The sequence below is a fragment of the Bos mutus genome, unplaced genomic scaffold, assembly GCF_027580195.1.
Source record: "Bos mutus isolate GX-2022 unplaced genomic scaffold, NWIPB_WYAK_1.1 CTG435, whole genome shotgun sequence".
NCBI classification, from domain to species: Eukaryota; Metazoa; Chordata; class Mammalia; order Artiodactyla; family Bovidae; genus Bos; species Bos mutus.
Genome location: NW_027219920.1, coordinates 17,193 through 30,692, shown reverse-complemented (window position 1 = coordinate 30,692; position 13,500 = coordinate 17,193). Strand labels below are relative to the sequence as shown.

The window sequence follows — 13,500 nt, the reverse complement described above, 5'->3', positions numbered from 1 at the left end:
ATATGTATATAGGCAAATAACCCTAGTTGTTCACTGAAATAGAAATTTTTTGTCTAGTGAGATTGATCACGTTAAGCAAAGGAAAGTTACAAAAATGAAATAAAATGAGTTCTAACATTAATCAGTCTCCCCAACCTTATCCCTAAAGCCACTTTCTTCTAAGATTTAACTCTCATTCAGGGCATATATATCATATAGATTAGAAATCAGTGCAGAGGGGTGCTGTACTCAATGCATATGAATTCAATTTTATTTAAAATGTATTATTAAATTATATTTTTACAGAAATCTTGATGTCTTATACCAAATTCTGGCTGCCTTGAGGTTTTAAGGGGCTTTATTATACCATTGAGAAACACAAATACAAATATTGTAATTATGTCATATCACAATAGCAAGGTATTTTCACATTTATGTATAAATATGTATTCATAATTATATGTATATGTACATTTTACACATTGATATGTATATATATAAATACATATAATTTTATATAAGGATCTATGCTTTACAAGTGCTTTGTTCTGTTCTGTCCATCTGAATGTTCCACTCCTCTTTCTGCTTCTGAACCCTCATCCTCAAACATAGCCATCTCTTTCACTAAAAAATTTTTAACAAGCATAACAGTCCTATCAAAATATAAAAGAGCAGACACTTGAAAACAAAATGAGATGAAAGAGATGTGTACACAAACGTCTCCAGACCCATGGTCTTATTCAGAACTTGTCTTCTTCAGCAGTTCACAAGAGGCATTAGCCTTTGCATTATAGGACCTGCATCAAGGGGATGTAGCTTCTTGCCAGGTGGTCTTTACATCAGATTTACAACAAAACATATCATTTAGGATTTTCTCATACTGAGATTGAGTCCTCAGGTGCAATCAGGGTAAATGGAGATGGGACAGGAGGAATCAGGAAAGAAGATACAAAAAGAATAATCCAATAGAGGAGGAAATATTTAGAATCATAAATATTTTATTGTCTATGTGTGTGTGTGTGTGTGTATATATATATATAATAAATATACATTTTTTCCTTAAAACTGTAGAAAGATGGTAACAATAACCCAGTGTACGAGACAGCAAAAGAGACACTGATGTATAGAACAGTCTTATGGACTCTGTGGGAGAGGGAGAGGGTGGGAAGATTTGGGAGAATGGCAATGAAACATGTAAAATATCATGTAGGAAACGAGTTGCCAGTCCAGGTTTGATGCATGATGCTGGATGCTTGGGGCTGGTGCACTGGGACGGCCCAGAGGGATGGTATGGGGAGGGAGGAGGGAGGAGGGTTCGGGATGGGGAACACATGTATACCTGTGGTGGATTCATTTTGATATTTGGCAAAACTAATACAATTATGTAAAGTTTAAAAATAAAATAAAATTAGAGAAAAAAAAAAAAAACTGTAAAATTATAGCCTGATTTCATTGTGCTATGACTTCGGTTCACACAAAATTTATAATGGGAATACACAAATAACACATCTGTATAGATTATTAAGGGGCTTCCTTGGTGGCTCAGACAGTAAAGAATCTGCCTACAATATGGTAGACCCAGGTTTGATCCTTGGGTTGGGAAGATCCTCAAAGAAGGGAATGGCAACCCACTTCAGTATTGTTGCCTGGAGAATTCCATAGACAGAGCAGCCTGGTGGGCTATAATCCATGGGCTCTCAAAGAGTCGGACATGACTAAGTGACTAACACACACATAGGTTATTAATATAGTTTGGCTGCCTTCAAATTCTACCAAATATGATGGAGTTATCTGAAATAATCAGCTGTCTTATGATAATAAATACATTATACACAAACAGACACACACATACACACACAAATCTCAAAAATCAAAGTTGGTCTTTTAACTAAAAATAACTTGCAGGTAACTTACAGTTATTCCTAGCTTTGAAAGTGACATATTGATAACATCATTCACTGTGTCTGAATTTGTCACTGTTACAGTAACAGACTGCAAAAAAGAAGTGAGAAAAGCTGCTATAAATTAAACATTTTTAAACAAGTGAGTAAATCATTATTGTTAAATTGTTATCTATACTCTAAAGGCAAAGCTTATAATTCAGGTAATGACAAGGTAAAATGCTTGTATATAGAATATAATCCCCTAATTATAATCTACTTCCATTCCTTTATATAACATGAAGCTAGTAGAAAGCATTTCAGTAAAACAAATATTTCTGTTAAAGGATTTGAGGCACACAAAATATAATAGCTTAAGCAAGAACTAGAAAGACTGAGAATTCCACAAGGGCACATAGGCTACCCTCAGCACCTTAAGGCTGTTTCCATAATGGAGGAAAGATAGTTTAAAAAAAAGTACCATCTTGGTCTTCCTGAGTCGTGCTTTTATAATATGGATTTATTTCTTTGTCATTACATAGTCAGTTTTAGTAAAATTAGAATGAGAACTGGTTATTAAAGTTTTTTTTTTTAACTACTATTCAGTGATTACTTTCTTTTTGTCAGGTGTCATGATTACTAAGATTTTCATGATTGAAATCTAATGAATTAATTAAATAAAACCAATTAATCTAGGAAATGAGATTGAAAATTTTAAAAATGTAAGTTCCATTCTAAACTGCCAGTGAACAGGGTGTTTATAATAGCTCTTGACCACACAACACATTAAAAAATGCTCCATAAAAATAGGAAGGCAACTTATAGAAAATTAATACAAGAGAATGATGACTACAATTTCTCAAACTTGGTGAAAGACATAAATTTATAAAATCAAGAAGTTCAGAAAGTACCAAACAGGTAGATTAAAAGAAAACCATGCTTTGACACTTCATAGCTACACAGCTAAAAACCAAAACTAAAGAGAATATCTTGAGAGCAGCTGAAGAAAAATGACAAGTCACATACAGAGGGTTGATTTGAGTGAGCAGAGAGTACTCATCAGAAAACGCAGAGAGTACTCATCAGAAAACACAGAGACTAAAAGTGAAACATCTTTACAGTGCTGAAAACATTTACAAACAGAATTCTATATCCAGCAAAAATACCCTTCAAGAAGGTGAAATAAAGACATTTCAGGTGAAAGAAACTAAGAAAATCTGTTGGTACCAGATATGTATAAGAAAAGGAAAGTTCTCCAGGATAAAATGAAGTACTAGAAGGAAACTTGAATCTTCAGGAATGAAGAACACCAGAAATGTTTATTTTGTGTAAGTTACACATAAATAAAGTTGATTTTTTAAAATTTCTAGGTGAAAAATTCTGAATGTAACCCATTGTCACAAATCAAAGTAGGTGGAGACGAAAGTGTGCTTTGCTGCATGAGAGCCCTCTAGATGCATCTCTTGCCAGCATTGCATTTATCTGGTGGTCAGGAACAAATTGGATTTTGCCTGGCTTTGCTCTTGGCCAGGAAATAACTGTCTTAAATGACTTCCTTTTTCTACCTTCAAATACTGTTTTGTGTCATCTAGAGTTACTGTAAACTACAGTAGAACAAAGTATCATAAAAAAACATCCAGAATATCTTTTCATCACAAATGTCTAGGCTACAGCACTACACTTTCAGAAATCAAATTACATGCAAATAACTGGGGCTAATGGTATGATTTTTTCCCCCCAGTAGCATAAACAAAATGAGGTAGAGATTTGCTGATCCTTTCAAAGTATCATCCCTTTTGGCTCAGTTCTATCCAGACATTCCGCAGAATGAAAGACCTTTCAAAAGTCTTCTGCATTTAGCATTACCTTCCTCTTAATCCTGTGCTAGAAAGGGGCATTATTGAGATCAGCTAACAAAATGGAAAAGTAAATGGTTGATTAAAGTATTACACATATGGTAATTTACTAAAGGTCATAGCTGTGTGATGGTTATATGAGAGACTATCCTTATTCTTAGGACATACCTAATTATTTAAGGAGAAAGGGCATGGTGTACGTATGACCCTCAAAAATAGTTAGATACACACACACAAATATATATATATTTATATTTATATATATATATAAAGAGAGAGAGAGAAGAGACAAATAAATGGATCAAACAAATGGAACAAAAGGTTCATAAATAGGTGAATCTAGGTAACTGGCATATGGTGTGTTCTTTGTACTATTTTTTTAACTTTTCTGTAAGTTACAATTATTCCAAATAAAAACATCACAGGGGAAAAAAAAAAAAAAAAAAAAAAACCAGTGGAAACAATCCAAACCACAATGTAAAGACACTCATCTTTTCACGGGAAAATATGTGTTCCCACACAGTGCTTGCTAAATTACTCCCCTCTCTCTTTCTCTTCTTTTTTGTTCTCCCTCCTACCCACCCCATCTCTCTATCTCTTCTGTATATCTCTATCAGTTTCATTTTGCTAAGTTGAGAACTTGGAATTTAATTTTTGATCTTAAAAATACTTACACAGGCACTGTTTTTGATGTCTTCAGTGAAGATTTTGAGGGGAATGCTTTCTGATTGATCCTTCTCTTCGGCTAGATTGACGTACCTAATAAAATTCAGTAATAACCCAGAATAGGGTAGACGAATTAGCTTTAGCTATTAGCTTATTTTCAAATCAATCAATGTTGCTAATCTTTTAAATACTGTTATTATTTTCTTTAAAAAACTCATTTACTGAATTAGTTTGGCTGCACCGGGTCTCCCTGTGGTACATAGGATCTTTACTGGTGGCATGCAGACTTAGTTGTGGCGCCTGGGATCTGTCTAGTTCCCTGAGCAGGTACTGAACCCAGGCGCCTGCACTGGACCACCAGGGAAGTCCCTTATTTGTTATTCTTCTTCTTTTAATGTCTATGTTTTTATTTCGCCTTATTTTAATTTTTAAATTTTCGGCTGTGCTGGGTCTGTGTTGCTGTGGAGGCCCATCTCCAGTTGTAGCCCGTGGGGGCCATGCTCCAGCTGCAGTTCACGAGCTTCTCCTTGCAGTGGCTCCTCTTGTTGTGAGCACGCGGGCTTCAGTGGCTGCAGTTCGGTTCCTGGGCTCTGGAGCATAGGCTCAGTCAATTGTGGTGCACAGGCTTAGCTGCTCCGCGGCATGGGGGATCTTCCTCTATCAGGGATCAAACCTGTATCTCCTGTATTGGCAGGCAGATTCTTTACCACTGAGCCATCAGGGAAGCCCTTGTTATTATTCTTAAAAGCATGGAGAGATAAACTGAGTAAAATCAAATTAGGGATTGGAAGAAGATATGCAAAAATATTTTCAGGAAAATAAGATATGACCCAGAAAGTAACAGGTCGCCTTTGTTATGTGAGATTTGGGCAGCAGATCCAATCCTCAAAGTTTTCCTGCCTAGATTGGCGGGCCCAGGGCCTTCCTGGGTTCAAGGACAGGAAGTAGCATTTGCTTTGAGAATCTTTCATTAGAGTAAGTAATCTACACTTACGGAAATTTAACATATGTTTTGAGAATAATGTTAGTTCCAACCATTAGGATGGAGAGAAAGGAAAGATGACAGTGACACACAGAACTTCCTTAAAGCTAAGCAGAGCATACATGTAAATGAGAGAACATTCTTTGCAGTAGCAGTCAGGATCAACCTAAACAAGAAGTTACTTGAGGGGAGTCTAACAATTCCTACCAGGGAGAAGGACACAGTTTGGGGGCACTGCCTTGAAGAGATTTGCATTCTTCTATCATGGATTAAAAATTTAACATATGTATACTGTTGTCAAAATACCTTTGAAGGAAGGACTGCCATTTTTCCTTTTGTTCAGGAAAACTGCAATATTAAAAAATGGAAGAAAAATTACATAAAATACTTACACTAACATATTGCTGCTGCTGCTGCTGCGTCGCTTCAGTCATGTCTGACTCTGTGCGACCCCACAGACGGCAGCCAACCAGGCTTCCCGTCCCTGGGATTCTCCAGGCAAGAACACTGGAGTGGGTTGCCATTTCCTTCTCCAATTCATGAAAGTGAAAAGTGAAAGGGAAGTCACTCAGTCGTGTCTGACTCTTAGCGACCCCATGCACTGCAGCCCACCAGGCTCCTCCGTCCATGGGATTTTCTAGGCAAAAGTACTGGAGTGGGGTGCCGTTTCCTTCTCCACACTAACATATTAAGACTTGTATTAACATATTAAGTGCTATTCCAGATTAAAAAAAATATCAGCAGCCAGTTGTTAACTAATGTGTATGCATGTGTAAGTTGTACCTTCTTCGTAATTAGGCTCTTTGATATGGAGTCTCTCTTTTTTAAACCATATTACAGTGATGAGAAGTAGATGTTAAACTTGACAAAAAGTTGGTTTGAAATCTAAACACTTAACTGCAGGTGTAATGCAAGCTGTGTAATCATGGGCAAGTCACTGAACCACTCTGTGCCTCAGTTTCCAGAACAGGAAAAGGATTAATTATACCTGAGTGTTCTTATAGGTAGAAGTGCTATTCAGATATAAAGAACATTATTATTCAGATTAAATCATACTTAGGAATTGGCATTTGGATGGAACTATGTTATCTCAGAAACAGGAGTATCCTATTAGGAAAAAACCCTACCATATTTTATTCCTTTACGTGTGTTCAGTTCTGTTCAGTTCAGTCGCTCAGTCGTGTCCAGCTCTTTGTGACCCCATGAATCGCAGCACACCAGGCCTCCCTGTCCATCACCAACTCCCGGAGTTCACTCAGACTCATGTCCATCGAGTCGGTGATGCCATCCAGCCATCTCATCCTCTGTCGTCCCCTTCTCCTCCTGCCCCCAATCCCTCCCAGCATCAGAGTCTTTTCCAATGAGTCAACTCTTTTCATGAGGTGGCCAAAGTACTGGAGTTTCAGCCTCAGCATCATTCCCTCCAAAGAAATCCCAGGGCTGATCTCCTTCAGAATGGACTGGTTGGATCTCCTTGCAGTCCAAGGGACTCTCAAGAGTCTTCTCCAACACCACAGCTCAAAAGCATCAATTCTTCGGCACTCAGCTTTCTTCACACTCTCACATCCATACATGACCACTGGAAAAACTATAGCCTTGACTAGATGGACCTTTGTTGGCAAAGTAATGTCTCTGCTTTTGAATGTGCTATCTAGGTTGGTCATAACTTTTCTTCCAAGGAGCAAGCGTCTTTTAATTTCATGGCTTCAGTCACCATCTGCAGTGATTTTGGAGCCCCCAAAAATAAAGTCTGACACTGTTTCCACTGTTTCCCCATCTATTTGCCATGAAGTGATGGGACCAGATGCCATGATCTTCGTTTTCTGAATGTTGAGGTTTAAGCCAACTTTTTCACTCTCCTCTTTCACTTTCATTAAGAGGCTTTTTTAGTTCCTCTTCACTTTCTGCCATAAGGGTGGTGTCATCTGTATATCTGAGGTTATTGATATTTCTCCCACAATCTTGATTCCAGCTTGTGCTTCTTCCAGCCCACTTTATGTGTGTACCATATAGTAAATTGTAATATATGAAATTAGTTTCTAGAAAACTTATTCTTCATTACTATGATCCTCTGATGCAGATCAATCTACTTCTAAATTATTAAAGATTAGCATTTTCTCTGCTAAAGTTTGTGTAGCATTTAATTATCCAGAGCTGAAAATGTTTTAGGCTCATTCATACACAGACTTATCACTTATTAAATTTTATTTATTGTGGTAAATTATGCATAACATACAACTGACAATTAGTGATCATCTGTAGATTAACAATATTGTGCAACCATCACCATTATCTAGTTCTGGAATATTTTCACTACCCAACGGCAAACCCTGTGTGCATTAAGGAGTCACACCCCAGTCTCCTCCATCCTCAGGCCCCATACCAGGTTTGGCTTATACATTCATTAATTGATAAACACTTAGGCTATTTCCTTTTTTTTTTTTTTGGCTGTGGTGGATAAAGCAGCTACGAGCGTTTGTGTATAAGTTTTTTGTGTGGATGTAAGTTTTCATTTCTCTTGGCTATATACCCAGAATATGTATGTTCTCCTATGGCTGCCACATTTTATATTCCTACCAAAACACTGCTCCTACCCCCCATCCCCTTTTCAAGAACTGTTTCACCAGGAAGTAGAGTGCCCTCTGAGCTCCCAACCTGCATATATACCCGAACACAGCTTCTAATTACTCATGGCAACCTGCAGAAGAGTAAAAGAGCAAATGGCCAAAGCACTAGGTGTCAGGCATTGTTATGAATGCCATGTATGTTCTCACACAGCTTTTAAACCTAAATAACAGGTGTAAACCTGGCTTCCTCCTTTCTAGCCTCACTAGGAAAAAAGTTTCTTGGACACTCCCTTATCAGAAACTGCACATTCCCAAATGAAACTGCTTCCATTCACTTAAAACATGGAAAAGATGTTTAAGCAATAGGAACTGGATCTTTAGAGAAATAAGTCATGGAAAGGAGACATACAGAGAATGATACAAATACATATTTCTTCCCCAAAAGCTTTCAAAGTTTTCATTAAGTCAACAGCTGAATTCTAGCATTTAGTCAATTTACCACTCGGCAGTATTTTAGTTGTCTTAGCTCTGTGATGAGACAAGAGATTTTGGTGTCAGGTGAGGAGGACAAGAAAGTGTGTCACGTGCGTGTGATGAGGGCCTGGTGTGCGCACAAGACTGAGATACGGGGTGTGGTTGTTCCAAGTGGCAGTGGTGAATGTTTCATGACGCTGGTGAACCCGGGACTGTCAACTTGGGATATTCACATTCCCCGTCCTCACTCCAGTCTAAGAATGTAATTGGAAAACTGACCTGTGCTCCATGGAATCGTAGCTGTGTTTTACTGTCACCCTTCTACACACACCAAATAAGATTATTTGTACACAGCAATTCAGGCAACCTAGTATTTGATGACACAATTAATGTTATGTGTATAATGAAATCCCATTTTAAAGGGAATTAATTTGGGAGTATAAAGTCAGTTTTTCAAATATAATTGTACTTTTTCAAGAAAGATAATCGGGATTGAGGGCAGGATATTGGTGAGGGGTCCTAGAGTCTTGCTCTCATGATCCTCCTTCCTCATACAAGGATACCATGAACACAAGAGGATCTGGCTTCCCAAGTAGCTCACATAGCCCATCTGAAAAACCACTGATCAAAACCAAAGGAAATCACTGCGGTCATTTCCACTGTTACTATCCACATGCATGCATTTGCACATCAAAACCAAAGGAAATCACTGCGGTCATTTCCACTGTTACTATCCACATGCATGCATTTGCACATGAGAACCTTTTTAGGAGGGAAAAGCACAAGGCATGTGTGTCATTTGCTGTTGTTTATGCCACGCAGTCGTGTCCGACTCTTTCTGTAACCGCATGGACTGTAGCCCGCCAGGCTCCTCTGTCCATGGGATTTCCTAGGCAGAATACTGGAGTGGGTTGCCATTTCCACCTCCAGGGGATCTTCCTGACCCAGGGGCTGAGTGGGCATCTTCCGCAAGTCTCCTACATTACAGGCAGATTCTTGACCACTGAGCCACCAGGGAAGCCCATGTGTGTCATTATGGTCAGTCAAGAAGTGAGTCACTGGCTTAATATGCAAGCAGATGAAAATGTCCTCGTTTTGAACCCACGTAGATCCAGGACACCAAGCTGTAGGTCTCACCTGAAGGGGGCCACAAAGCTCACCGGGGGCCAGCCCAGGACAAAGGACTTTCTGGCAACGACGCCGGCTTCACCAGCCTTGTGTATACGGTTGGCAGTTCACATGGTTCTCAGTGGTGTTTTATCTTTTATCTTAAAGTTCTTTTGATACCTGGAAAGAACCAAATAATGCCTCTGTTAGTTTGTTTCTGAAACGTAATGAGAGCAGCTGTGTTCATGCTAAGATGGTGTTTCTTATTGCTGGACGGCCAAGCGTGCCTCCTTCATCTCTATTTCTCACTGTAGATGGCGTGGCTAGGCATTTGATAGACCTTTTCAAAAATGCGTGTTCAGCGGAGGCTGGTCCAGGAAGTCCCTGAAAACACTTCCTTAATGGTAGGAATAGACATTTTCTGAATGTTAAGCAATGAGTATAGACCATCCTTTATATCTTAGAGCTTTTTTAGAGAACCATTAACTCATTTATCAGTCTCATATTTATTATTATATATTATATTAAAAATAAATCTTATATAAATGTAAATATTTAGCATTTTATAATTATAATAATATAAATGTAGAAAATATATAAATATTTTTGTAATTATAATTAGTTTATTATTCATTCATGTCTTGCATATGTCAAAAAATATTGAGAGGCTGAACCAAAATACATGCATGATATATGGTTTATAAAAATAGTTACACAACTTTTTCCTTAACAGAGACCAAAAAAAAAAAAAAAAAGCTAGACTAGAGAGATTTAAAATACATTTTCAACTTTAATTTTTTAAACAAGATATTTTATTTTCTAGCATAGGTTATTCTAAATTTCCTTTCTTAAAATTTTGTTCATAACATTTTCTCTTATAGGTAAAAACTGAAAAATTGTTGGCATACAAATTGAACCCCAACTTAAAACTCAGTCAGTCAGTCAACCTCAGATCAGTGGCCAGGATGTCTTCTGCATAGATGATAGACATCTTTCCCATTTACCTCTGGGGAGTCAGAAGGTCACCAATGAATCTGCTCTCTGACAGCTTCTGCTGATTCTCTTTTGACTTCTAACATGGAAACCACCATATCTCTTGGTTAATTCACAAATTTAACTCTTGGCAGGCCTGAGATTTAGATAGCTACAAGCCCTATGAAAGATGCCGAGGTAACTGGGGCACACAGCTCTGGAACTTTCTACAATTCAGAACCACATGTAGACACACTAGATGTAGAATGAGATCAGAGATACCTCGTGTGCAGAAATGCCTTTGATTCTTCTGGTTCAGGGAACAGTTAAAGCTCCAACTCTTCAATGGGACTTATGAAATGAAAATAATTTTGCAGGAAGCCCACTTGAAGGATAATCTTGATTCAGTGGGCACTATGAATATAAATATGATGGAAATCTGCTTTGTGATACAAGGTGGGTTTTTTCTACATTTGATTTCAACATTTTTACCCTGTGCCTGTGTATTTGAAGATTTTATGAAACACAATTATCAAATAAAATTATTTTTCTATATAGTAACTCTAAAAGCATTTTCAAACTAAAAATGTATGCCCAATGGGAAAGAGGACTTCCCTGATAGGTGGTAAAGAATCCACCTGCAATGCAGGACACACCCGTTCAATTCCTGGGTTTGGAAGATCCTCTGGAGAAGGGAAAGGCTACTCACTCCAGTATCTGGCCTGGAGAATTCCATGGACTGTATACTCCATGGGGTTGCAAAGAGTAGGACACGACTGAGCGACTTTCAGTTAATGGGAAAGATAGATGCCTATCTGCTGGGTTTTATAGATTTTTTTTTCTCATGTAGATGTCTAAGTGTGTTGACACCCAAGGTACTGTGTGGAAACGTCCAAATATACTGACCTGGGAAAAGGCATTTCAATGATTCTCTTCTTAGTGAAGGGAAGTGCCAAGATCATTCACTCCCTTGAAACCAAATCAAGGAGTTATCCAAAGGCCCAGAGCATGGTTTGCATTCTCCAGTAACACTGAGTATTTACCATATAGTGACCACTGTTCTAAGACTTTTATAAACATTTGTTTCATTTGATGGTCAACTACACCAAGTAGTCTTTAGTAGCTCCATTTTCGGAGAAAGCAATGGCACCCCACTCCAGTACTCTTGCCTGGAAAATCCCATGGGTGGAGTAGCCTGGTAGGCTGCAGTCCATGGGGTCAGTAAGAGTCGGACATGACTGAGTGACTTCACTTTCACTTTTGACTTTCATGCATTGGAGAAGGAAATGGCAACACACTCCAGTATTCTTGCCTGGAGAATCCCAGGGATGGGGGAGCCTGGTGGGCTTCCGTCTATGGGGTTGCACAGAGTCGGACACGACTGAAGCGACTTAGCAGCAGCAGCTCCATTTTACAGGTGAGGTTAAGTCAATTTCCCAAAGCAACAGATACAGGGTTTGAACTCAGACAGCCTAAATCACCAGCCTGTGCTCCTACCCACTTGGCCTCCATTGGTGTGGACCTCAGCTTCCCTGAGGTACCCTTCTCCTCTTTCCTATCCTCAGCCTCCACACTTCTCCAGGAGCTACCAGGCTTTCTGATGGGATTGTTCTTTAATTTGCAGACTGACATGATAAATCTCATGACACTATACCAACAAAGCTAGATGTCAGCTTGGAAATGTTTAAGACAACAAAACTTTATACTGCAGTGGATTCTCCTAGGGTCTCATTGTATTTCTTCAGCCTTAGTCACGATTTAATGAGATTTTCTCACAAGTTAGAACGAATCTAATATAAAATGACTGAAGGATGAGAAGGAAGAGGAGGACTACATTTAAAATTTTTATTGTGTATCCCTTACTACAGATTCCCACATCCCGCTCCTTTCCTTTTTGTTGTTGTTCTTCAGTTGCTAAGTCATGTCAGACTGTTTGCAACCCCCTGGACTGAAGAATGCCAGGTTCCCCTGACCTTCACTATCCCGCGAGTTTGCCCAGATTCAAGTCCATTGAGACAGTGAGGCTACATAACCATCTCTAACTCTGCCCTTCTCCTCATACTGGAGGGTAAGCCCCAATGGTTTGTGGAGTTTCTGGGATTCTAGGCAGACTTCCCCTATTCCAACACAAGACTGTTCCCTTGCTGCTAAGTCGCTTCAGTCCTGTCCGACTCTGTGCAACCCAATAGACGGCAGCCCACCAGGCTCCTCCGTCCCTGAGATTCTCCAGGCAAGAAAACTGGAGTGGGTTGCCATTTCCTTCTCCAATGCATCAAAGTGAACGTGAAGTCACTCAGTCATGTCCGACTCTTCGTGACCCAATGGACTGCAGCCCACCAGGCTCCTGCATCCATGTGATTTTCCAGGCAAGAGTACTGGAGTGGGGTGCCATTGCCTTTCTCTGGACTGTTCCTTCAGATGCTTGGAAATAGAGATTGTGGTATAGTGTGTAAGTGTCTGCTGTCTCACTGATAATACTAATTATCTTTTGATCTAAATAACATTCATTTTTTATTGTTTCTGTATTTCGTAACAACTAAATGGGAGGATAGTGATGTCTAAAAATGGTGTTGGCAATGATGCTGCTGCTAAGTCACTTCCATTGTGTGTGACTCTGTCCGACCCCATAGATGGCAGCCCACAAGGCTCCACCATCCCTGGGATTCTCCAGGCAACAACACTGGAGTGGGTTGCCATTTCCTTCTCCAAAGCATGAAAGTGAAAAGTGAAAGTGAAGTCCCTCAGTCATGTCCAACTCCTAGTGACCCCATGGACTGCAGCCTACCAGGCTCCTCCATCCATGGGATTTTCTAGGCAAGAGTACTGGAGTGGGTTGCCATTGCCTTCTCCGGTTGGCTATGTATGCTGCTGCTGAGTCGCTTCAGTTGTGTCCGACTCTGTGCGACCCCATAAGACAGTAGCCCACCCAGCTCTCCCATCCCTGGGATTCTCCAGGCAAGAACACTGGAGTGGGTTGCCATTTCCTTCTCCATTGCATGAAAGTGAAAAGTGAAAGT

The 13,500-nt window shown here is 39.3% G+C and overlaps 1 protein-coding gene across 1 annotated transcript in view; it reads right to left on the bottom strand.

The window, feature by feature from the left end:
* LOC138987029 (rho GTPase-activating protein 20-like) overlaps nucleotides 1–13,500 on the bottom strand; it is a gene marked incomplete at its 3' end in the record, with an annotated part of 40,764 nt that overhangs the window by 18,682 nt on the left and 8,582 nt on the right. The window contains exons 3-5 of the mRNA XM_070366991.1: nucleotides 9,542–9,691; nucleotides 4,390–4,474; nucleotides 1,894–1,971 (exon numbers count right to left, since the gene is read on the bottom strand). Coding sequence (XP_070223092.1) covers nucleotides 1,894–1,920 — 27 coding nt within the window. The remainder of the gene's footprint in view (nucleotides 1–1,893; nucleotides 1,972–4,389; nucleotides 4,475–9,541; nucleotides 9,692–13,500) is intronic.